Raw genomic sequence first — 27,605 nt, 5'->3', positions numbered from 1 at the left:
AGTTTATTGGTAAAAGTATGCATGATGAGGTCATCCTCTGGTTTATAGACTGCAAGAAATTAGAGGATTCCCAAGTAACTATGTGGCATGTACTAAGAGACACCTTTTTGAAGTCACTTCCTCTGATGCTGTCTGAGTAAGAAGAATCTCTCTCCTTCTATATCTTTTTTTAAATCCCCTGGTCTTTATTCTGGCCAGAGCTAAGCCATTTTTTATCCTTAGTCTGCTTGATTGCAATTGGGAAGCAAAACAGTGATAGTGACACTATTAGGGAAGACAGGAAATTTTGGAAGCAGCTAAAATTGAAGTGCAATAGGGTGTGTGTGTGTGTGTGTGTGTGTGTGTGTGTGTGTGTGTGTGGTTTGATGTTGCATTTATAGCTGTTGCCTGCCCAGCCCCCAACATCTCCCAGACATCCAAGAAGCCAGAGATCCTGGTTATTGAACATGAACAATTGTATGACAATTGGGCAATGAAAGTATCAGTTGGCTTAATTGCTGCTTTTTTCTAACTTGCTGAGATAACCATAAATAAAGGCAGTGGCCCTGATTGGATCAGGTAAAACCACATCTTTCTTCAGAATTTTTTGGTGGAAGTCAGTATATCTGAGTATGAAGGTGCTAAGCTTTTAGGATGGAAAAAATGATGGAACAGCCTGTCACCTCTATGTCATTCATTTCACCCCATTTCCCCAAACAAATACGTCCAGTCATGAACAGCAGCAACTCTTTAGATGGTGATTGAATTCTAAACACTCATCACACAAGGAATAGTCTACAGACTTAAGGATATCAAATTCCTAATTTGATTTCTATGTGTGGCTGAATAATCTTAGCAAAGGGCTAGTGGAACGTTTTTTCTTTTTTTTAAATCATTTTGTAAAATCTTTAAAATGGATGATTAACAACATAATGATTATTAAAAATATTCAGAGATCCTAATACCCATAGTCTTCTTTTTTATCTGCCAGGAGAGCACAAAGTGTTGTCCCTTGGCCCCCTTCAAAGATATTCTTCCTTGCTTTTTACACAACGTAAAGTCCCCTTCCTTCTCTCACTACAGTTGTTATATAATAGAGAAATGACACAGAGATGTTAGTCTGTGAGGTTAAAACTAGAGCCAGGAGACAAAATAAAGCATATAATGCAGAAAACAAAAAGGTTAGTCCATTGTGCCTCAGCAATATCTGTCGTCTGTGGATAAAGAACTGGAATTCTCTACATCTACCATGAGTGACCAGAACAAGAGCAAGTTTTGTGTTGTACTTCCTATTACATACTACATACTGTGTTTCTTTATTATGAATGCTAATGAACCAACCAAAACTATAAAAAGAGGCCAAAAGAATAAGGAAAAAATAAGATTTGAGTCATAAAAATGCAGTATTTTTTTTCCGTTTCATAGAATCTTAGGCAAAGGCATTTCTTAGTAGATCTAGCGTCTTGAAATAAAAAGAAATACTAATGAAATGCAAAAAAAAACCCAGAAAAAAATCATACTTACTTTTATGTTCTGTATTCACACTTTATTTAACAAACTTTCTTATGGAGTAATTTATTATTGTATGTATCATTGAAATGTTAAAAAAAGATAAATCAAGCTCTCTCTTTTTCTCTCTAAACATCTACCTCTGTATCTGTATATCTCTATCTATATCTCCAGCCATAGCCAATGTGAACTTTTTTTGCATGCTGAATACACCTTCAGGCTCTTAGAGTTCCACACCCCAGAGTATGCAGTGCAGTCATTTTTGTTTATTCTACTCTAAGCTCTTCTGCCATTTATTTTGTGTTCTCATGAATAATTTTGGACTCATATAAGCATGTTAGTGGTGGTAATGTACCTCCCAAAAGAAGCAAAGGGAAAGTACCATGCAAGCTCAAGACTTGAAGCAACTTCAAGGAGAGGGTCAAGGAAGCAGAGTGTGAATGCGAGTGTGAAGGTAGGGAATGACATTGTAAAGGATGTCATAACAACCTCTGTGGCAAGGAAGGACTGACCCACGATCACATGAGCTGGAGCTGGAAGACACTAAGGCCTGAGGCAAATCACATCTTTAAGGAATATGAGAACCACAATCATCACCACTCTAAAGTTCAATAATGCAAATCCTTAAAATTTTTGCACTAAGAAATTTGTATTTGTGCTCGTCCAACTCAATATGTTCCTGTATTAGTCTACCTGGGCTGCCATAACGAAATACCATAAACTAGGTGACTTAAACAACAGAAATTTATTTGCTCACAGTTCTGGAGGCCAGAAGTCCTACATCAGTGTTCCAGCATGGCTGGGTTCTGGTGAGGGCTATCTTTCTGACTCACAAACATCCTCCTTACCGTGTCCTTACATCATGGAGATAGAGTGAGGTCTCTGGTTTCTCTTCTTAGGGCACAAATCTTGTCAGGGCCCCATCCTTATGACCTTTTCAAATCTTAATTACTTCCTTACACCAAGTACTGTCACACTGAAAGCTAGAGCTTCAAAATATGAATTTTGGGGGGGACAAGTTTCCGTCCACAGCAATGACGTTTCTAGAAATTTTTCTTGCACTCTCCAACAATGTGTGCATATGCAACTGTACTGGCATATTCTTTAATAGCCAGACTGCCAAGAGTACAATAAGCAGAAACAAAATCCAAGCAGGACTTCCTTTTCTAAACATAATTGGCGATGTTCAACTCTTTTTCACATTTCATCACTCTGGAATAACTTTTCTCCTTCTATCTTCCATCTCTTAAAATCCTTTGTGATTATGTTGGACCCACTAAGATAATTGGGGGAAATCTCCCAATTTAAAGTCATCTGATAAGAAGCATTAATTTCATCTGCAACCTTAACTTCCCTATCCATGTAACATAACATTGTCACAGGTTCTAGGGATTAGAATGTAGACATTTTCGGAGGACCATTCTTGTTTCTGTTCCTGCCTACCACCATAGTCATATAATTATATTAGAACACGTAATTTCTTGTACCTGTAATCTGACAAGGTAAAGGACAAGTAAATTAAATAATTAAGTTTGGAACTGGGATTTCACCTAAATACTATGATTCTCCTGGGCATTTTAATTTCTGGCTTCCTAAAAACGGGCCTTTTAACATTGGATAATACTCAAATCAGATTATGGATATAAATTAAAGTGCATTTAATCAACGGTACACAATTCAATTGTCCTCCAGTCCTCTTTAGCATTCAGTCAGCTGACACTCGCAAATTTTCAAACAGTTTAATAAAGAGAAACACATAAACTTTGCTATAGGGAATACACTGAATTTGAAATTAAGATTTAACGTATTCCAATTTCAAACTATAAAAGATTTTAGAAAGTATGAACAAAGAATTGCCCACATTTACAATGGATTTGGAAATATAAAATTGTTTTATTACTGTCAATGCACAATATCAGTTTTACAAACAATTAGTATTTCAATTATATTTTATACAGGGAGAACATTAAAAAAATAACATAATGTTAATTTGATGATCTTGGAAAATGCTCAAATGTAAGTTACTTGAAACAATAATGCACTCTTTCCAAGTAGCATGGAAAGTAATATGAAAGATATTAAAATAATATCTTTAATTAAGATATTTACTAAGTGCTTATTTTATACAACATTTGGAAGAATACAAAATTTTAAAAGGATACAGACTCCTACAATTTACATATCTGGTAGAGGAGAGAATAAAAACAAAATTATATAAAATATTACCTTTATATCACCTTATGTTTTACTTTAATACAAATAATATAAAATATAACTTTTTCTTTATTTTTGTAAACCAATGCAATTTGGTCAACTGGACTAGCGTCTTCTTGAGAGAACAGGACAGGTAGTGAAAAAACTCTATTTTTGTTTCAGTTATTTTAGTTGAATCAACATAGCTGATTGTTCTCTTTGAGTTCTGTACACAAACTTACAGTGATCAAAAGTCAGAGTAAAAAATTAAAGCACCAAAAGAGTAAGCACATGCTCGCTACACACACACACACACACACACACACACATACACACACACACAAAACTTGTTCTTTTTATGCATCATGTTAAAAGAACCAAGATAATAAAGCCATGTTGTGCATATATTTCATATTTGTCCTGCCATATACAAATACCAAATAAATACTTGCCAAATGAATGAGCGAACAGTTGTCCTCAATGAATTTATTCAACATATTAAAGTCTTTAAGGTTGCAAAGAAGAGACAGACTCATTCAAAATTGAAATTTATTGAAAAAGAAAATGGGAATTTAGGAATAGAAAATTTCATCTTTTAACTATATGGCCACTCTGGGTCCTAGGATTTCTCACCCTGGATATAGCAGAGCTTCCATGGAGTACTAGAGCATTATTTCAGTACCTTGTGAGCTATGTCCTGATTTTCTTAACTGAAGATTTTTCTTTATTTCTTTAATACTTATCATGGAAAATTTTAATACACAAAACTAGTTCAGTGGCCCCATATCTCCATCACACAGCTGCAACAGTCATCATTTCATTGCCACTCTTCTTTAATTTCTGTTACCTCTACTGGCCCTTACCTCACTGCATTATTTTGAAGCAAATCCCAGACATCATGTCATTTCATCTATACATATTTATAGATGTGCCACATTTTTAAGTTGACAGGTTGGATGTGATGTTTTGAAAGTTCCACATTAAATCAATATATTGCCAATTTCTTTCTACTGGGTTCTCTTTTATAATGGAATTACAGGAATACATTATACGCTGTATGTATGAGTCCTTTGTTTTTATGTTTTTGTGTCTATATTTAAACAATATGTTCTCCCACTCTATGTCTTTTGAGTTACTTCATGGTGTATTTGGAGAAATAGAATTTCTCATTTTTATTGTAGGCTGTTTAACATCTTTATTGGAGTATAAGTGCTTTACAATCCTGTGTTAGTTTCTGCTGTATAACAAAATGAATCAGCTGTACGTATACATATATCCCCAAATACCCTTGCTCTTATACCGTTTCCCTCCCATCATCCCTATCCCACCCCTCTAGGTGGTCACAAAGGACAGAGCTGATCTCCCTGTGCTATGCAGCTTCTTCCCACTAGCTATCTATTTTACATTTGGTAGTGTTTATATGTCCGTGCCACTCTCTTACTTTGTCCCAGCTTACCCTTCCCCCTCCCCGTGTCCTCAAGTCCGTTCTCTACGTCTGCGTCTTTATTCCTGCCCTGCCCCTAGGATCTTCAGAACTTTTTTTTTTAGATTCCATATATATGTGTTAGCATACGGTATTTGTTTTTCTCTTTCTGACTTACTTCACTCTTTATGACAGACTCTACGTCCATCCACCTCACTACAAATAACTCAATTTCGTTTCCTTTTATGGCTGAGGAATATTCCATTGTATATATGTGCCACATCTTCTTTATCCATTCATCTGTCAATGGACACTTAGGTTGCTTCCATGCCCTGGCTATTGTAAATAGAGCTTGCAATGAACATTGTGGTACATGACTCTTTTTGAATTATGATTTTCTCAGGGTATATGCCCAGTACTGGGATTGCTGGGTTGTATGGTAGTTCTATTTTTAGTTTTTTAAGGAACCTCCAAAGTGTTCTCCATAGTGGCTGTATCAGTTTACATTCCCACCAACAGGGCAAGAGGGTTCCCTTTTCTCCAAACCCTCTCCAGCATTTATTGTTTGTAGATTTTTTGATGATGGCCATTCTGACTGATGTTGAGTAGTTTTGAGTGTCATTGTAGTTTTGATTTGCATTTCTCTAATGATTAGTGATATTGGACATCCTTTCATGTGTTTATTGGCAATCTCTATATATCTTCTTTGGAGAAATGTCTATTTAAGTCTTGTCCATTTTTGGATTGGGGTTGTTTGTTTTATTGATATTGAGCTGCATGAGCTGCTTGTAAATTTTGGAAATTAATCCTTTGTCAGTTGCTTCATCTGCAAATATTTTCTCCCATTCTGAGGGTTGTCTTTTCGTCTTGTTTATGTTTTCCTTTGCTGTGCAAAAGCTTTTAATTATCATTAAGTCCCATTTGTTTATTTTTGTTTTTATTTCCATTTCTCTAGCAGGTGGGTCAAAAAGGATCTTGCTGTGGTGTATGTCATGGAGTGTTCTGCCTATGTTTTCTTCTACGTGTTTGATAGTGTCTGGCCTTACATTTAGGTCTTTAATCCATTTTGAGTTTAGTTTTGTGTATGGTGTTAGGGAGTGTTCTAATTTCATTCTTTTACATGTAGTTGTCCAGTTTTCGCAGCACCATGTATATTCATGCCTCCTTTATCAAAAATAAGGTGACCATATGTGCGTGGGTTTATCGCTGGGCTTTCTGTCCTGTTCCATTGATCTGTATGTCTGGTTTTATGCCAGTATCATACTATCATGATTACTGTAGCTTTGCAATTTTGTCTGAAGTCCGGAATCCTGATTCCTCCAGCTCCATTATTCTTTCTCAAGATTGCTTTGGCTATTCGGGGTCTTTTGTGTCTCCATACAGATTGTGGAATTTTATGTTCTACTACTGTGAAAAATGCCACTGGTAATTTGATAGGGATTGCATTGAATCGGTATATTGCTTTGGGTAGTATAGTCATTTTCTCAATGTTGATTCTTCCAATCCAAGAACATGGTATATCTCTCCATCTGTTTGTATCATCTTTAATTTCTTCCATCAGTGTCTAATAGTTTTCTGCATACAGGTCTTTTGTCTCCGTAAGTAGGTTTATTCCTAGGTATTTTATTCTGTTTGTTGCAATGGTAAGTGGGAGTGTTTCTTTAATTTGTCTTTCAGATATTTAATCATTAGTGCATAGGAATGCAAGAGATTTCTGTGCATTAATTTTGTATCCTGCTACTTTACCAAATTCATTGATTAGCTCTAATAGTTTTCTCGTAGCATCTTTAGGATTCTCTATGTATACTGTTATGTCATCGGCAGTGACAGCTTTACTTCTTTTCTGATTTGGATTCCTTTTAATTCTTTTTCTTCTCTGATGCTGTGGCTCAAACTTCCAAAACTATGTTGAATAATAGTGATGAGAGTGGACAACCTTGTCTTGCTCCTGATCTTAGAGGAAATAGTTTCAGTTTTTCCCTATTGAGAATGATATTGGCTGTGGGTTTGTCATATATGGCCTTTAATATGTTGAAGTAAGTTCCCTCTATGCCTACTTTCTGGAGAATTTTTATCATAAATGGATGTTGAATTTCGTTGAAAGCTTTTCCTGCATCTATTGAGATGATCATATGGTTTTTCTCCTTCACTTTGTTAATATGGAATATCACATTGATTGATTTGCCTATATTGAAGAATCCTTGCATTCCTAGGATAAACCCCTCTTGATCATGGTGTATGATCCTTTTAATGTGCTGTTGGATTCTGTTTGTTAGTATTTTGTTGAGGATTTTTGCATCTATGTTCATCAGTGATTTGGGCCTGTAGTTTTCTTTCTTTGTGACATCTTTTTCTGGTTTTTCTATGAGGGTGATGATGGGCTCCTAGAGTGAGTTTGGGAGTGTTCCTCCCTCTGCTATGTTTTGGAAGAGTTTGAGAAGGATAGGTGGTAGCTCTTTCTAAATGTTTGATAGAATTTGCCTGTGAAGCCATCTGGTCATGGGCTTTTGTTTGTTGGAAGATTTTAAATCACACTCTCAATTTCAGTGCTTGTGATTGGTCTGTTCATATTTTCTAATTCTTCCTGGTTCAGTCTCAGAAGGTTGTGCTTTTCTAAGAATTTGTCCATTTCTTCCAGGTTTCTATTTTATTGTCCTAAAGTTGCTTGTAATAATCTCTCATGATCCTTTGTATTTCTGCAGTGTCAATTGTTACTTCTCCTTTTTCATTTCTAATTCTGTTGATTTGTCTTCTCCCATTTTTTCTTGATGAGTCTAATGGTTTATCAATTTTGTTTATCTTCTCAGAGAACCAGCTTTTAGTTTTATTGTTCTTTGCTATTGTTTCCTTCATTTCTTTTTCATTTATTTCTCATCTGATCTTTATGATTTCTTTCCTTCTGCTAATTTTGGGATTTTCATGTTCTTCTTTATCTAATTGCTTTAGGTGTAAGGTTTAGGTTGTTTATTTGAGATGTTTCTTGTTTCTTGAGTTAGGGTTTTATTGCTATAAACTTCCCTCTTAGAACTGCTTTTGCTGCATCCTATAAGGTTTGGGTTGTTGTGTTTTCATTGTCATTTATTTCTAGGTATTTTTTGATTTCCTCTTTGATTTCTTCAGTGATCTCTTGGTTATTTAGTAGTGTATTGTTTAGCCTCCATGTCTTTGTACTTTTTACAGATTTTTTCCTGTAATTGATATCTAGGCTCATAGCATTGTGGTCGGAAAAGATACTTGATACGATTTCAATTTTCTTAAATTTACCAAGGCTTGATTTGTGACCCAAGATATGATCTATCCTCGAGAATGTTCCATGAGTACTTGAGAAGAAAGTGTATTCTGTTGTTTTTTGTCTTATCAATTATTGACCTTTATGTATTTAGTAATTTTTATGTCCAGTGGAAGAAAGTTTCACCTACACCAAGGTCATGGATATGTTACTGTATGTTGCTATGGTCTGAATGCTTGTGTCCCCCCAAAACTCATATGTTAAAATCCTGATGCGCCATATGATGGTATTTAAAGGTGGTGTTTCTGGGAGGTGCTTAGGTCATGAGCATTGAGGTCTCATGAATGGGATTAGTGCTCATGTAGAAGAGACCCCCTCAGAGCTCCCTATCCCCTTCCACCACGTGAGGACACAGCGAGAAGTCAGCAGTCTGCAACCTTGGAAGAGGGCCACTGCCATAACCTGAACATGCTGACACCCTGATATAGTTCTTCCAGCCTTCAGAACTGTGAGAAATAAATTTCTGTTCCTTATAAGCTACCCAGTCTGTGACATTATGTTATAGCAGCCCAAGCAGACTAAGACATATGTTGTTTTCTTTTTTAAAAAATTTTATTTATTGTATTTATTTATTATTTTTGGCTGTGTTGGGTCTTCATTGCCGTGCACAGGCTTTCTCTAGTTGCGGCGAACGGGGCTACTCTTTGTTGTGGTGCGTGGGCTTCTCTTGTTATGGAGTATGAGCTCTAGGTCTGTGGGCTTCAGCAGTTGTGGCACGCGAGCTTCAGTAGTTGTGGCTCGTGGGCTCTAGAGCACAGGCTCAGTAGTTGTGGCACACAGGCTTTGTTGCTCCGCGGCATGTGGGATCTTCCCGGATCAGGGCTCAAACGTGTGTCCCCTGCTTTGGCAGGCGGATTCTTAAGCACTGTGCCACCATTGAAGCCTGACATATATTTTTCTATAAAAACTTTAGTTTTTAACTTTCACATTTATCTTCAATCTAACTGAAATTTAAATTTGTGTACTATGAAAGGCAGGGGCCAAGTTTCACTTTTTTAATGTGGGCATTTAATTGTTCCAGCACCATGTATTAACTACAGCATCCTCCTTCACAATGCAATGGTACCATTGTCTTTTATTAAGTGGACTATGTGTGTATGGGTCTTCATCAGCACTATGGTTTTGTAAAATTGTAAGTTCTCTGGAAATTTTCTTCTAGTTTGTTTTGGCTTGGTCCTTTGCCTTTCCATATACATTTTAGAATATACTTGTCAAATTCCACTAGAAATTAAAAAGCAAAAGGCTGCTGGGACTTCCCTGGCAGTCCAGTGGTTGGGACTTTGCCTTCCAATGCAGGTGGTGGGGGTTCAATCCCTGGTCAGGGAGGTAGGATCCCCCATGCCTCATGGACAAAAAAACCAAGGCATAAAACAGGAGCAATATTGTGACAAATTCATTGGAGACTTTAAAAATGTTCCACATCAAAAACTCTTTAAAGAAAAAAAGGTATCTTTACAATAGTGAATCTTCTAATCCAAGAATATAGTATATCTCTCCATTTATTTAATTACTCTCAATAATGTACTATTTTTGTAGAGATTTCCTCTGAAGAAATTTAACATCATTCATTAGTTTACCCCCTCCTATTTTTTATTATTTTATTTCTTTGTAAATGATATGAGTTTTAAATTTAATTTCCTATTTGCTGTTGGTAGATAGAAATGCAATTGATATTTGGTATTAAATTTCTACCTTGTGACCTTGCTAAATTTATTTATTAATTCTAATATATATATGTGGACTCTTGAATTTTATATTTTACAAATGATAGTTCTATTTTTTTCTCCAAAGCCATGTATTTTTAATTTATTTTCCTTGCTTTACTGCATTGGTTAGAATGTCTAGTGTGGGGTTGAATAGAAGTAATACTAGCGTCTTAATCTTGTTCTCAATCTCAATAAGAAAGCTCTCCATATCCACTTCTAAGTTTGATGGTGTTTTTGGGTTTTTGTAGATGCTTTTTATCATAATAAAAAATTATTCTACCCCTAGTTTTATTATGAATGGATTATTGACATGATCAATGATGACTGTCCTTCTTTCTGTTAATGTGGTGAGTTGTGTTGATTTTCTAATGTGGAACCAACTTAGCATTCTTGAAATAAGCCCAATTTGGTCAAGGTAGAACTATTTTTCATAATAAAGGATGTGGTTTCCTAGTTGTTTATTTAGAATCTTTGCATCTATGTTTATAATGCAGACTGTCCAGTAATGATTTTTTCCTTACATTTTAGTGACTTTTTCAACTTTTGATATCAAGTTTATGCTGGCCTCATAAAATGAATTAGAAAGTCTGCCTTTTTTCTTAATTTCTTGGGTCATTTTGTATATTATTGGGATTTTTTTTCAGTAAAGTCTTTGGAAGAACATTAGGAAAATTATCTAAGCCTAAAGTTTTCTTTGTGGAAAGATCTATAAATTAAGGATCAAATTACTTTAATAGATATAAGATTATTTAGATTTTCTATTTCTATTGGATTCAGTTTTGCTAAGTTGTATTTTCCCAGTTCATCTCCATTTTCAAATTTACTTGCACACATCTTGTTTATAATATCTATTTATTAATATTTTATTAAGTTTAAGATCTCTTGCTGTTGCCTTTTTCATTGCTGATACTAGAAATGTATTTCTACTTTTTTATTTATTATTGATCAATCTTAATAGAAATGTTTAATTTTTATTAGTTTTGTCAAAAGACCCAAATTTGTTGTTTTCTTTTTATATGAATAATATTTCTATTTAATTTTGTACCTGTTCTTTGTATTTTTATTATCTGTATTTTACTCTCTTTGGGCTTAGTTTGATGTTCCTTTGTTAATTCCTTGAGATGGAATTTTAGGTCATTAAATATCAGATTTTTTAGTTTTCTAATCTATGCATTTTATATTATAGATTTCTCTTTAAGCATATCTTTCACTGTATCCCATATTTTTTCATTATCACATTTATTTCAAATTAAATTCTAATTTCCTTTGTGATATCTACTCTTATTCATGTTTCATTTTAGAATAATATTGTTTAGCTTCCAACATTTGGGTGTTGTTTAGACTTTTCTTTATTTAAATTGATTTCTAGCATAATTCCGTTCTGGTCAAAAAAATGCTTTGAAATAATTTAAAACTTTGAAAATTTTGGGGCCTTACTTTAGGGTTCAACATATCATCATTTTGATAAATATTACATATGCACTTGAAGAAAATGTCTTTTTAGGTCATTAGTGGGTTTAGTGTTCTTTATATGACAGGTTAATTTTATTAATTTAGTTTAGATCTTCTATCTTTCTGATGTTTTTGTTTGTATACACCATCAGCTATGAAGAAAGGTTTGTTTTAAAGTCTCATATGCAACGTGGATTTTCTGTTCCTTTTTTTAGTTCTGTCAACTTTTGCTTCATGTACTTTGAAGCTCTGATATGGGAACATGGATTGTACATTGTGATATCTTTCTTTTGGATTGACCCTTTTATTATCATAAAATATATCTCTTTATTTCTTATAAGTCTTTTGAATTTAAAGTCAAATTTGTCTGTTTTTGGTATAGTTTCACCAATTTTATTTTGTTTACTGTGTATATGATATATCTTTCTGTACTTCTAATTCCAACCTTTCTTATATTTTTATTTCAGATGTGTTCTTATATTTAAGGTGGATCTCTGGTAAGCAGAATATACTTGAATTATTTTATGAAATTATTGATACGTTTAGGTTTATATTTACAGTCTCATGATTTGTTTTCTGTTTGCCTCATCTTTTTCATAGTCCCTTTTCCTCTTCATTTTGCCTGCTTTTGAATTAAACTACTTTTATTATGTGGCTTTTTCCTTTAAAGGGAAAGTTAAGTGACACTCCTTTACTCTTCTCATTAGTGTGTATTCTAAAGAATATAAAATGCATTTTTGAGTCAGAATAATAAAATCTAAGATAAATTATATTTTTTAAATGAATATAAAATATGAAGTCTAATATAAAATATTACTTTTCCCACTTTCATTGAAATGTTCAACTGTTAAGTTTCTATAGGTTACTTCACACTTTTGTTGAAGCAAAACTCTTTGTTCACTTCACTATAGAGTTTCTTTTAAGCATTTTGCAGATTGCACTCTGTGTTGTCATTTAATATGTTCTGCTATCCCCTGTGTTACTTTTCAATTAGTAATTGAATCTAGAGGCTTGATCTACTACAGTCTTGATATTTCTTTATCAGGTACACTTCATAAATGGTGTTGTGTACTTCCATTAGATGGTATGTAATGTATAATTATCTCTTTTTTAATGATATAAGTGGCCATTGGAGTAATTTCAAACATGATAATATGTAGAATACCTAAAAAAAAAAATTAATGGGAAACTTACCTCAAATAATATGAGAATAAAAATATGATGTTATAAAAATCCCATATATAAAAATTGAGAGCTTTCACATATACATATAAATTCAGTGATATAATGGAAGAAAAGATTCCATTGCTATAGCAATAAATAAATGGATAGAAAAATAAGTAAATATAAAATACCTAGATGAAATTTAACAAAACACAAAATTGACTTGAATGAATGGAATGGCATATTGCTTCTTGAGTAAGGAATCTCAATATTATAAAGAAGTCAATATCCGTATGATAAAATACAAAATTAAAGCAATTGCAGTGTAAACCCCATCAGTTTCCCCCTTCCACTTTGTCTCCCTAAACTTAATAAATTGATTGTAAAGTTTGGTTGGAAAACCAAACTAGAATGAATAGCCAGGAAAAAAAAAAAACTGAAAAATAAAAGCAGTGGTATGTGGGGATGAGGGGATTGAGGGGTAGACTGTCTCTGCAGATTTTAGAACATATTGTGAAACCTCTGCAAATAAAATAGAATTGTATTAGCTCATGAATAGAAAGATAAATTAATAGAGGAGGAAAAAAGCCCATTTGAATATGGACATTTAATATTTGATAAAGGTGACAAATTAGGGGGGAAAAGATGGAAGTTTTAATAAGTGATACTGTTCCAACTGAATAACTTTATGGAAAACAATAAAATTGAAACCTGATCTTAAATCACGTGTGTGTGTGTGTGTGTGTGTGTGTGTGTGATTAGTGATTAGATCTGTTGGCCATCATCCAACATGTTCTTCTATATGAACTGTTATGTCCAGCTCTCCGTGATGTAGCCAGCCAGTTTTTGTCCAATCTTATTGAGTCTGCTAGCTCTGGTACTGATTCCTACCTGAGTCTATTAGAGCAGATGTATATATGTTTACATCCAGTTATCAATTTACATTTCACTGTAAAATATGTACAAAAAATATTTTAAGTCACTTTCTTTAAAAGGCATCTACATTTATTATAGCCACAATAGCTTCAACATTTTATTATAGTCAGTCAAGTACAGTGTAATGAAATTATATGATTATTAATGTATATTATACATAATGCACATATTCAAAAGCAGTAGTGTGACTGATCATTCAAAAAACTAAGTGTTCATTGTTTCAGACTTTCTATTTCTCAACTAAATGATTTCCTCTGAAGTCTTTTGCAACTGACTTTCCTTTGCATAGTTCATTTGGCTTGGAATCTGATGAAAGTATTCTGACTTCTTGGTAAGCTCTTGGAACAAGCCTCTATTGCTATGGGAAGGTATCCAAAATTTATGGATCAGTAATCTAATCCAGACTGGCAACTCCTATGGAATGAACTGAATTTCCCTTTTACTGTGTTCACCCTCTCACGTGGAGCACCTGGTCACAAGCCCTGTTCATCACCTCAGCCCAGTTCTCAAAATCACCTTCACAAGCCATGTTCCTGCCTTTTAGGTAGCATCCAAGTTTCCATGCCTGTGCTAATAAATTGGATGACATGAATGATTGTGTAAATGCCATGTCTGACAGTTTTTGTAGTTCAATGTATTCCTTCTGTACCATAGATTTTAGACTTTCTGAGTAGATAAGACTCAATATAGAATGTCATTTTATGCCACAGGAAGTGGTAAGTCCCATCCCTAATATGATCATGTATATATAGAGAGGAGTCTTGGTTGGGAACAGTGTAATAAATTCCAAAAGAGGTGTAACATTGGGAAGAATAGCATAAATGTTCTTTCAGTCATTCAGGAAAATATATTGAGAAAAACGTAGAGGGTGTGATAGTACCAGATAAAAACTGAACTTTTGAGATCATAGGAAGATTTTCAGGGTAATGGAAAGAGTCACAATGGTACTTAGATTCTAGTCTCAGCTTTTTCAGTTTTGTGACTTTGAACAATACTTCAGTTTAAGATCCCTGTCTATATCATTGAAGGATTGGTGCAAGTAACCATTAACAGCCTTTCAAAGTTTGACTTTGGTGAATCTGAACCTTGATACCTTGATATCTATACTTTGAGACATAGATAGGACTGGATTTTCAAGTGACTAAACCTAACTACTTTGACTTGAGGTACATGGAGACTCCCTTTGAAGAAAACATCTACCTACTCTATGCTCTGGATCTGAAAATAAATGTATGACACCTCTTTTTCATCATGAAAGCTTTTTAGTTATCAGGAGAAGTGATTTCTTAGGGCTTACCAACCTATGAATCTTGACTTCTTAGAATAAGTGTTATTCTCTATGAATAGAGTACAAGAAAGGGACACAGATGGAGGAGGAAAGTACTTTAAAAAGAAGAAAAAGAAACCTTACTTTGAAACCAACCTTCAGTCAACTTTTTTGATAAATAGCAGTTAACCTCCAGTGAATTTTGAATAGGCTTTGCCCTTTGGTTCCCACAGGTATGCTAAACAGAAGCCCAGGAAGGAAAAAATCCATTTGATTAAAAATTGTCTATGAGAGGAGATATGGCAGAAACATCATCCTTTTTAGATTTCTGATCTACAGAGATAATTGTATTATATAAAGCTCATAAGATATTCAGATCAATACCAGACATTGATAGAAGAAATACATGCTGTGGTGAAGGAATATATGTGTTAATATATACAAATATATCTTACAGAAGTATAAAACAAATGGATCAATGAACAGCCCATTGTGATGTAATATTTGTGTATCCATCTATCCTGACATTCCTACATAAGTATCAACGAAGTTATGCAAAAAAAAGCTGTAAAATGCTGAACATATACCCATTTATTACATGTAATGTAATAAATTCCAAAGGAGGCATAACTTTAAGAAAATAGTATACATGATCCTCCAATAATTCTAGAACATTTACTGATGAAGCGGCAGAGGTTGGGATTATATAACATAAAAGCTTCAAAGTTCTGGGGTCCAAGGAAAATTCTCAGCGTAGTAGAGAATGTTCTTAAAAACTGATCCCACAAGGAGCACATAGCATTTGACCTCTTGAAATTAGCGCCAGTCTCACAACAGATGTGAGCTGAAAGTGGGGACAATAAATACGTAAATAAAGGCCCTAGCCAACTCCAACTGCAGGGGGATCATTTTTACAGGCAGAAAGTAATTATCCTGCTGGAAGTTAGCCAGAACACCAGAGAGAGTGAACATCCTTATCCCATCTCAAAATTCTCTGGGATTTTTAATGAACACAAATGGTTATGACCTTGAGTTTTATTCTCCATCCACAAAAAGAACTTCTTAACAGCAATGCCTGTGTGTTTCCTCCGTCAACTCAAGCTGCAGGGCACTGATTCAGAACCAAAGATTAAGTCTGTGAATGCTGGGAAGATAATGAGGACCCCTACAAAAATTACTCAGTTCAATTAAATGACTAATTTTACAAAATAGTAACAGTAATGTTTGGCTGCCAGTAGCAAACTGCAAAACTGCTTAACAAATTTCTATAGAGGAATTTAGTATTTTAATGACAAAGTGGAAATCATCTATAAGGGCTTAATGCTACTTCTGCTGCCACGTAGAACAGCTCTCTTATCCTCCCCAACACCAGTTTTACTTTTGTTCATTAGTCATGGTTTCCCGGTCTTGGACTAATTTTGCACACATGTATTTGATTTGCAGTGAATGGATCACAGATTAGCCAGATTGCAAATCATAATTGAGCAGAGATCCATGTAATGTAAATCACATAGCCCAGCATCCACTTCTGTTTGCCAAGACAGCATTCTTGGAAGTTGCCAGATAAAATGACAGCCCTCAGGTTGAATACCAAGCATCATTTATGAGATGGTAGACTTTTTGAGAGCTTCTTAACATGAACCAAGCTCTAACTTTGTAGCTACAGCCCATGAATAACCACAAAGAGAAAGCCTCTAGGAGGATATTGGTATAATGGGATCACAAGTTAAAAATGGGAAAGTATCACTTTTGATCACTTACTATGTGCCAGACCTGGTACTAGGAATTTTACACATAGTACTTCATTAAATTTTCTCAATATGGAATGGGTACTATTAATGGCATTTAACACATAAGGCAGCGAGATATTATTTCTGTAGAGGAATGTAAGCAACTAACACCTCTGTCTTTACCTCCCTGAGCTTCTTTGCAAATAAAAATAATTTAGTCCTTTAAAAATGCAAAACACACACACACACACACACACACACACACACAAACGCAGGCTAGAAGTTCATGTTATTTACATAGATCTGGGAAGAGAAACATTATGGCATGAATAGTCCATATAATCATATTGTGTCTATTGTAAAACCATGACAATTAAATTGTAGTTTATATGCCTAACACTAGAAGATGATGTTGTATTGTGCCAGGCATTTATTTTCCCATTTCCTCTTAAATGCATCCCCTCACACTTCATGTGTTGCAATCTACTGGAGGGAACCAGTCTTTCAAACTATTTCCTAGGTTCACTTGCTTCTATGGGAGTACAGCTAATGGGAGGGAACTGGTATGACATTGCAGGACAGGAAAAATAAAAAGCCAGGGTATGTGTCCTCTTCTCTCTGCCTCAAGCGGTGAGCAGTGTCTTTGTTCTTCCCTGGCTTCAGCTCCTACCAAACTTGTCCTTCCTCCCTGGTCCCAGATGCTGTTATCAGTTACATTATTTTCTTAATTTCGTTTTCAAGTTGTTTACTGTTGCTTTACAGAAATAAAATGGATTTTTCTATTGATCTGGTATCCTGCAACCCTGATGAACTCTTTTACTATTTATAATAATTGTTATTTGTGGCTTACTTAAGATTTCTGTTTACAGGATCATATCTTCTGCAAACAGAAGTGGTTTATTTCTTCCTTTCCAATCTGGTTGCCTTTTATTTCTTTTCCTTGCCTAATTACCCCGGCTAGAACTACAGTACAATGTTGAATAGATGTAGTGAGAGCAAAGATCATTGTTCTGTCACTAATTTTAAGGTGCAAACATTGCCTTTGTCATTACATATGAGGTTAGCTGTGTGTTTTTTGTAGGTGCACTTTATCAGGTTAAGGAATTCTTTTCTATTTCTAATCTGTTCGTTTTTATGTAAAAGGATGTTGGATATGTTCAGTTGCTTTTTCTGTGCTTTTTGAGATAATCATGTGTTTTTAGTCCTTTAATCTTTAATATGATGTATTACATTAAATGAATTTTGGATGTTAAACAAATGTTGTGTTCCTGGCTAAATTCCACTTGGCCAGGGGGGTATAATCCTTTCCATATTTTGTGGATTCAGTTTGCTAGTATTTCATTAAGAAATTTTGCATCTATTGGGTGGGCCAAAATGTTCGTTTGTTTTTTTCTGTAAGATGGCTCTAGTAGCACTTATATGCCTTTAACTTCATTCGAAACAATTTTGTTAGATTGTATGTGACATCTGTCATATCAGTGTGCATTTAAAAAGACTTATCAATTCTTTTTCATTTATTTCTGATCTGATCTTTATGATTTCTTTCCTTCTGCTAACTTTGGGGTTTTTAATCCTTCTTTCTCTAATTGCATTAGGTGTAAGGTTAGGTTATTTATTTGAGATGTTTCTTGTTTCTTGAGGTAGGATTCTATTGCTATAAAATGAAGGAAACAATATAAAAATCAATAAAACTAAAATCTTGTCCCTTAAGAAGATAAACAAAATTGATAAACCATTAGTCAGACTCATCAAGAAAAGAAGGTAGAAGACTCAAATCAATAGAAATGAAAAAGGAGAAGTAACAATTGACACTGCAGAAATACAAAGGATCATGAGAGATTATTACAAGCAACTTTATGCCAATAAAATAGAAACCTGGAAGAAATGGACAAATTCTTAGAAAAGCACAACCTTCTGAGACTGAACCAGAAAGAAATAGAAAATATAAACAGACCAATCACAAGCAATGAAATTGAGACTGTGATTAAAAATCTTCCAACAAACAAAAGCCCATGACCAGATGGCTTCACAGGCAAATTCTATCAAACATTTAGAAAGAGCTACCACCTATCCTTCTCAAACTCTTCCAAAATATAGCAGGAGGAAGAACACTCCCAAGCTCATTCGACGAGGCCACCGTCACCCTGATACCAAAACCAGAAAAAGATGTCACAAAGAAAGAAAACTACAAGCCAAAATCACTGATGAACATAGATGCAAAAATCCTCAACAAAATACTAGCAAACAGAATCCAACAGCACATTAAAAGGATCATACACCATGATCAAGTGGGGTTTATTCCAGGAATGCAAGGATTCTTCAGTATACACAAATCAATCAATGTGATAAACCATATTAACAAAGTGAAGGAGAAAAACCATATGATCATCTCAATAGATGCAGAAAAAGCTTTCAGCAAAATTCAGCACCCATTTACGATAAAAACCCTCCAGAAAGTAGGCATAGAGGGAACTTACCTCAACATAATAAAGGCCATATATGACAAACCCACAGTCAACATCGTTCTCAATGGTGAAACACTGAAACCATTTCCACTAGATCAGGAACAAGACAAGGTTGCCCACTCTCACGACTATTATTCAACATAGTTTTGGAAGTTTTAGCCACAGCAATCAGAAAAGGAAACGAAATAAAAGGAATCCAAATCGGAAAAGAAGAAGTAAAGATGTCACTGTTTGCCAATGACATGATAGTATACATAGAGAATCCTAAAGATGCTACCAGAAAACTACTAGAGCCAACCAATGAATTTGGTAAAGTATCAGGATACAAAATTAATGCACAGAAGTCTCTTGCATTCCTATACATTAATGATTAAATATCTGAAAGAGAAATTAAGGGAACACTCCCACTTACCATTGCAACAAACAGAATAAAATAACTAGGAATAAAACTACCTAAGGAGACAAAAGACCTGTATGCAGAAAACTATAAGACACTGATGAAAGAAATTAAAGATGATACAAAGAGATGGAGAGATATACCATGTTCTTGGATTGGAAGAATCAACATTGCAAAAATGACTATACTACCCAAAGCAATCTACAGATTTAATTCAATCCCTATCAAACTACCAATGGCATTTTTCACAATTTTTATGGAAGCACAAAGGACCTGGAATAGCCAAAGCAATCTTGAGAAAGAAAAACGGAGCTGGAGGAATCAGGCTCCTGGACTTCAGACTATACTACAAAGCTACAGTAATCAAGACAGTATGTTACTGGCACAAAAAGAGAAATATAGATCAATGGAACAGGATAGAAAGCTCAGAGATAAACCCATGCACATATGGTCACCTTATTTTTGATAAAGGAGGCAAGAATATATAATAGAGAAAAGACAGCCTCTTCAATAAGTGGTGCTGGGAAAACTGGACAGCTACATGTAAAAGAATGAAATTAGAACACTCCCTAACACCATACACTAAAATAAACTCAAAATGGGTTAAAGACCTAAATGTAAGGCCAGACACTATCAAACTCATAGAGGAAAACGTAGTCATAACACTCTATGACATACGTCACAGCAAGATCCTTTTTGACCCACCTGCTAGAGAAATGGAAATAAAAACAAAAATAAACAAATGGGACCTATTGAAACTTAAAAGCTTTTGCACAGCAAAGGAAAACATTAACAAGATGAAAAGACAACCCTCAGATTGGGAGAAAATATTCGTAAATGAAGCAACTGACAAAGGATTAATCTCCAAAGTTTACAAGCAGCTCATGCAGTTCAATATCAGAAAAAGAAATAACCCAATCCAAAAATGGGAAGAAGACCTAAATAGACATTTCTCCAAAGAAGATATACAGATAGCCAACAAACACATGAGAGAACGCCCAACATCACTAATCATTAGAGAAATGCAAATCAAAACTACCTCACACCAGTCAGAATGGCCATCATCAAAATCTACAAACAATAAATGTTGGAGAGGGTGTGGAGAAAAGGGAACCCTCTTGGAGTGTTCGGGGGAATGTAAATTGATAACAGCCACTATGGAGAACAGTATGGAGGTTCCTTAAAATCTAAAAATAGAACTACCATATGACCCAGCAATCCCACTACTGGGCATATAACCTGAGAAAACCATAATTCAAAAAGAGTCATGTACTACAATGTTCATTGCAGTTCTATTTACAATAGTCACGACATGGAAGCAACCTAAGTGTCCATCGACAGATGAATGGATAAAGAAGATGTGGCATACATATACAATGGAATATTACTCAGCCATAAAAAGAAGTGAAATTGAGTTATTTGTAGTGAGGTAGATGGACCTACAGTCTGTCATACAGAGTGAAGTAAGAGAAAAACAAATACCGTATGCTAACGCATATATGTGGAATGTAAAAAAAAAAAATGGTTATGAAGAACCTAGGTGCAGGACAGGAATAAAGACGCAGATGTAGAGAATGGACTTGTACACGGTAGTGGGAAGGGTAAGCTGGGACGAAGTGAGAGAGTGGCATGGACTAATATATACTACCAAATGTAAAATAGATAGCTAGTGGGAAGCAGCTGCATAGCACAGGGAGATCAGCTCCGTGCTTTGTGACCACCTAGAGGGGTGGGATAGGGAGGGTGGGACGGAGGGAGACGCAAGAGGGGAGAGATATGGGAACATATGTATAACTGATTCACTTTGTTATAAAGCAGAAACTAACACACCATTGTAAAGCAATTATGCTCCAATAAAGATGTTAAAAAAAAGAAGAGGGACGAGATACAGGGATATATGTATAGCTGATTCACTTTGTTATAAAGCAGAAACTAACATACCATTTTAAAGCAATTATACTCCAATAAAGATGTTTAAAAAAAAAAGACATCAAAATTGGTGAATTTTTAATGTAGCCATTTTAATATTGAAGATGGAAGAAAAAAAGCAACATTTTTGTTATATTGTGTTTTTTTATTTCAAGAAAGGTAAGAACGCAACTGAGACGCAAAAAAAAAATTTGTGGAGTGTATGGAGAAGGTGCTGTGACCGATCGAATATGTCAAAAGTGGTTTGTGAAGTTTCGTGCTGGAGATTTCTCGCTGGATGATTCTCCACAGTCGGGTAGACCAATTGAAGTTGATGGCGATCAGATCAAGACATTCATTGGGAACAATCAATGTTATACCAAGCGGGAGAGAGCCGATATATTCAAAATATCCAAATCAAGCGTTAAAAATCATTTGCACTAGCTTGGTTATGTTAATCGCTTTGATGTTTGGGTTACACACAAGTTAAGTGAAAGAAACCTTCTTGACCATATTTCCACATGCTGTTGTCTACTGAAATGTAATGAAAATGTTCCGTTTTCAAAACAAATTGTGATGGGCAATGAAACATGGGTACCGTACAATAACGTGGAATGGAAAAGACCGTGGGGCAAGTGAAATGAACCGCCGCTAACCACACCAAAGGCCGGTCTTCATCCAAAGAAGGTGATATTGTGTATATGGTAGGATTGGAAGGGAGTTCTCTATCATGAGCTCTTTCCGGAAAACCAAACGATTAATTCCAACAAGTACTGCTCCCAATTAGACCAACTGAGAGCGGCACTAGACCAAAAGCATCTGGAATTAGTCGACAGAAAACGCATGATCTTCCATCAGGATAACACAAGACCGCATGTTTCTTTGATGACCAGGCAAAAACTGTTACAGCTTGTCTGGGAATTTCTGATTCATCCACCGTAATTCACTAGACATTGCACCTTCAGATTTCCATTTATTTTGGTCTTTACAAAATCCTCTTAATGGAAAAAATTTCAATTCCCTGAAGACTGTAAAAGGCACCTGGAACAGTTCTTTGCTTTAAAAGATAAAAAGTTTTGGGAAGATGGAATTATGAAGTTGCCTGATAAATGGCAGAAGGCAGTGGAACAAAAGGGTGAATATGTTGTTCAATAAAGTTCTTGGTGAAAATTAAAAATCTATCTTTCAGGCCTTCCCTGGTGGCGCAGTGGTTGAGAGTCCGCCTGCCGATGCAGGGGACACGGGTTCGGTTCGTGCCTCAGTCTGGGAAGGTCCCACATGCCGCGGAGCGGCTGGGCCCGTGAGCCATGGCTGCTGGGCCTGCGCGTCCGGAGCCTGTGCTTCGCAACGGGAGAGGCCACAACAGTGAGAGGCCCGCGTACCACCAAAAAAAAAAAGTATCTTTTATTTTTGCTTAAAAAACTGAAGGCATTCTTTGGCCCACCCAATATATTCATAAGGGATATTAGTGTGTAGTTTTCTTTCTTGTTTTATCTTTGTCTGGTTTTGTTATCAAGGTATTATTAGCCTCATAGAAAGAATTGAAAAGAGATTTTCCTCTTCAGTGTTTTATAAGATTTTGTGAAAGATGTGCTCTAAATTTTGGTAGAATCCCACAATGAAACCATCTTACCTGGAATTTCTTTTGGCAAATTTTAAAATTACTAATTCTATCTCTTCATATGTTTTGAATATTCAGATTTTTTATTTCTTCTTGTATCAGTATCGGTAATTTGTGTCTTTCTTGGATTTATTCATCTAGGTTTTCTAATTTTTTGGTGTACAATTACTTATAGTATTTTTTATAATCATTTTTATTCCTGTAAATTCAACAGTAATATTCTCTCTCTCATTCCTAATTTTGGTTATTGTGTCTTCTCTCTTTTTTTCTTGGTCATTCTAACTAAAGGTTTTTCAATTTTATTGATCTTTCCAAAGAACTAACTTTTGGTATCATTGATTTTTCTCTATTGCTTTTAAATTATCTATATCACCTAATTTTGCTCTAATCTTTATTATTTTTTCTTTTGTTTGATTTAGATAGTCTTTGTTCTTTCATTTCTAGTTTCTTATGGTGGAATGTTAGATTATTTCAGACATTTCTACTTTATAGGCTTTTATAGGTAAAAATATCCCTCTAAGGGCAGTTTTAGCTCATTCTACAAGTTTTGGTATGTTAAAATTATTTTTTTTTCATCTTAAAGCATTTTCTAATTTTCCTTGCGATTTTTCTTTGACCCACTGGTTATTCAAGACAGTATTTTTTTAATTTTCACATATTTGTGAATTCCTAAAGTTTCTCCTTTATTTCTAATACTATTCAATTTTGGTCAAAAACATACTTTGTATGATCTAATCCTTTTAAATTTATTGAGACTTGTTTTATGTTCTAATGTATAGTATATCTTGGATAATGTCCTATATGCACTTGAGAAGAATGCATATTCTGCTGTTAATAGGTGAAGGAGTCTATAACTGTAGAGTTTATAGAATTATAGTTGTATATTAGATATAGATGTAGATATAGATATAGATATAGATGTAATCGGTTAATGATGTTACCCAAGTCTTCTATTCACTTGTTGCTTTTTTGCCTGGTTGTTCTATACATTATTGAAAGTTGGGTAGTGAAATCTACTATGATTGTGAATTATATATTTCTCCCTTCAATACTGTCAGTTTTTGCTTCATCTTTTTGATATTATGTTATTAGATATATGTTTATAATTGTTATGCCTTGCTTGTGGAATGACCCTTACCATATACATTGTCCTCCTTCATAGGTATTAAAATTTTTGCTTTAAAATCATTTTGCCTGACACTAATCATGCCAATGCAGACCTCTTTTGGTCACTGTTTGCATAGTATATCTCTTTTTTCATCCTTCTCTTTCAACATATTTGTTTCTTTTAATCTGAAGTATGTTTTTTATAGCTAGCATATGGTTGTATCATTTTTTAAACTATTCTGCCAATTGCTGCCCTTCGATTCTCAGATTAGTGTATTCATTTATATTTAATGCAATTACTGGTAAGGTAGGACTTACATCTGTCATTTTACTATTATTTTCTATATGTCTTATATCTTTGTTTCTCTCTTCCTCCATTACTGCTTTATTTTGTGTTAAATAGATCTTTCCTAGTGTACCATTTTAATCATCTTGTGTTTGTTTGCTATGTTTTTTAGTTATTTTTTTAATGGGAACCCTAGAGATTAAAATTATTATCTTAATTTAAAGCAACCTAGTTTGGATTTGGATTAGTGCTAACTTTGTTTCAATAGTATATAGGAACTTTGTTCCATAATACATCCATTCCCTCCACCATCTTTTGTACATATGTATGTATGTATATAATATGTGTGTGTATGTATTTTCACTGTTTCCATCCTTTTTTATTAGTTGAAAACAAACCTAACAAACAGGCATATGCTACATATGGCTGACCCAATGGAATATTTTTGTGCTATCTCGATTGTTGGCAAATATGCCATCAGGTTGTTATCTAAGCTAATAGTTTTCACTGTTTCCATCCTTTATTATTAGTTGGAAACAAACCTAACAAACTGGAGGTGATGACATTCCACAATCCCAAGAGGTAAGGGAAATGGCTTTGCATTTTGTCCCTGTTTTAAAAAATTAAATACATCTTAGCAAAAGTAGATTAAAAAAGAAAAGGTGAGAGCCCCAGATGTCAGTAGGGAGAGGGAGGAGATCCAGGGGAGCAACAGGCCCCCTGTACCACAGTCTTCCTTGAATAAATGTTCCTCAAATTTTTGCAAGCAAGTGTTGGCTAATTTACAGAATTCCAAAAAAGCTGTGTTTTTGTTGCTTTTTCACATGAGAAGATATATGAGGGACCTCATTCTGCCCTTCCAGAAGTCCTACCCCTAGAGTCATTTTAGGGAATATTTTAATGTAACCTCTTCTTGTATATGTATAAAGGCAGTTGTTAGGAACAGTTTAATGTCCAATACAGTATGAGTCACAAATACAAGCCACATATATTAATTTAAATATTTAGTGGTTATATTAACATAAGTAAAAAGGAACAAGTGAACTAAATTTTAATAAGCTATTTAACTCTATATATCCAAATTATTATCTGTTCAACATGCAGTCATTAGAAAACATTGAGATACTTCATATTCTTTTTTTCATACTAAGTCTTTGAAATCTGGTGTGTATTTTAACTTATATCATAATTTAATTCAGACTAGCCATATTTAAAGTACTCAAGAGCCACATAAATCTAGTGACTACCATGTTTTAGAGCACAGTTATGGAACATACTACTTGGGTTAATCACCATTCTGCCAGTTGCAAGCTGAATTACCTGTGCTGTTTACTTATTTGTGTCTCCTTTAAATTTTCTCAACTTGTAAAATATGAACTTAAAATGACTTTTACTTTACAGTTTGCTTGTCAAACTAGGGCTTGTTAGCCAAGCCTAATTCACTGTGTGTTTTCATAAAAACAGTTTTATTGGAATTCATCCATATTCATTCATTTATGTGTTGCCTGTGGCTGCATTGAGCTACAATGGCAGAATTCAATAGTTGAGACAGAGGCTATATGGCTTGCAAAGCCTAGGATATTTATCATCCAGCCCTTTATATAAACAGTGTGCTGGATCTTGCTTTATACAGTTGTAAGGATTCAGTGATTTAACACATGTAAAATACTTACAATAGAGGCCAGTATGTAAATATTTCTCGTATATTAGCTAAAATTATTATGAATAGACACAGCCTAAGAAGAAATGTATCTAATACGCTAACACTTTGCACCTGAAAATACTGACAATAACAGAAAAGAACAGTTTTTCCCAATTAACATAGTTAGCCAAAGTATGTTGTTCTTAACTTTTCATGAATTTTAAGATAAAAACAGATACAATAGTTCTTATTTGGGGGCACAATAATCCTCATAGTGTAAAGCATATTAAGAAACTATATTATGCCAATACATTCCAAATTATGGTTTTTTTTTACCTAAAACAATTTTTTGGCATTTTCTTCACACCTGAGTTTTTTCAATGATAAAATGAAAGGCTAGCTATAGGAGCATCTCACCAAATTTTCCATCCAAATCCTTGATCCATGAGATGCTACACATGGCTGACCCAATGGAATATTTTTGTGCTATCTCGATTGTTAGCAAATATGCCATCAGGTTGTTATCTAAGCTAATAGTTTTCTCACAGCAGCCTGTTCTTTAAGGGGGAAGAGGAGTCTAGAGGAAACTTGTCATGAGGGAATTTCCAGTCTTGATTCCATGCAGTACTTATTGTCATTAACTCCCAGTAGTTGTTAGTCACAGAAGGTAACTTGTTTAACTAAAACAAACATCATATGAAATACATGTTAGAACTACATTAACAAGTAGCTACTTCCTTCTCCCTTCTCATTAGGACAATTTATTTATTTTTTAAAATAAATTTATTTGTTTTATTTATTTACTTTTGGCTGAGTTGGGTCTTCGTTGCTGCATGCGGGCTTTCTCTAGTTGCGGCAGGGGGGTAAACTTTGTTGCGGTGCGCGGGCTTCTCATTGAGGTGGCTTGTTGTGCAGCACGGGCTCTAGGCACGTGGGCTTCAGTAGTTGTGGCATGCAAGCTCAGTAGTTGTGGCTCGCGGGCTGTAGAGTGCAGGCTCAATAGTTGTGGTGCATGGGCTTAGTTGCTTCGCGGCATACGGGATCTTCCCGGACCAGAGCTCGAGCCCATGTCCCCTGTATTGGCAGGTGGATTCTTAACCACTGCGCCACCAGGGAAGCCCAGGACAATTTATTTTTATGTAAGTTCCAAACTGATAGAAAACTTAATTGAAGTCCACTGGTTGTTTGTATCCTCTCCTATTTCTGTTATATACATCCAATGTTTAACCAACGTTAGAGAGTACGTACTCTGCCAGATGCTGTGGCACACACAGGTTAACAACTGAGACTTTGTTCTCTAGGAGTTAACATTAAACAATGGAGTATAATACAAAGCAGTACCAGTATTCAGTACCAAGTTAAAGCAGTCATATTGTGCTGTGGGACAACAGAAGGAAAAGAGGCCAGTCTGATCGACAGGGCCTGAAAATTCTGCACGGACATGATGCCCTTTGATTTGAGCCTTGACTGATGACTTGGCATTTCCTGGCTTCAAAACAATCCCAGGTGAATTAAACCTTAAGAAAACTGT

The 27,605-nt window shown here is 34.8% G+C and overlaps 1 protein-coding gene across 14 annotated transcripts in view; it reads left to right on the top strand.

Annotated features, from left to right (window-relative positions):
* Positions 1-27,605, top strand: part of LOC307186545 (uncharacterized protein) — a 1,017,825-nt gene that overhangs the window by 794,183 nt on the left and 196,037 nt on the right. For 8 of the 14 annotated variants that reach the window (XR_013828391.1, XR_013828392.1, XR_013828393.1 and 5 more), the window contains 2 exons: positions 12,019-12,048; positions 24,963-25,014. Coding sequence is in view for 2 of the 14 variants with exons in the window: in XM_079921776.1 (XP_079777902.1) it covers positions 12,019-12,036 (18 nt within the window). In the remaining 12 variants the exon portion in view is untranslated. Of the gene's footprint in view, positions 1-12,018; positions 12,049-12,596; positions 12,636-24,962; positions 25,015-27,605 lie in introns of all 14 variants that reach the window. The other 6 variants (XM_079921774.1, XM_079921778.1, XM_079921780.1 and 3 more) reach the window with 2 other exon arrangements.

The sequence above is a fragment of the Stenella coeruleoalba genome (assembly GCF_951394435.1).
Source record: "Stenella coeruleoalba genome assembly, chromosome: 5".
NCBI lineage: Eukaryota > Metazoa > Chordata > Mammalia > Artiodactyla > Delphinidae > Stenella > Stenella coeruleoalba.
This window is presented reverse-complemented; position numbering and strand designations above follow the sequence as displayed.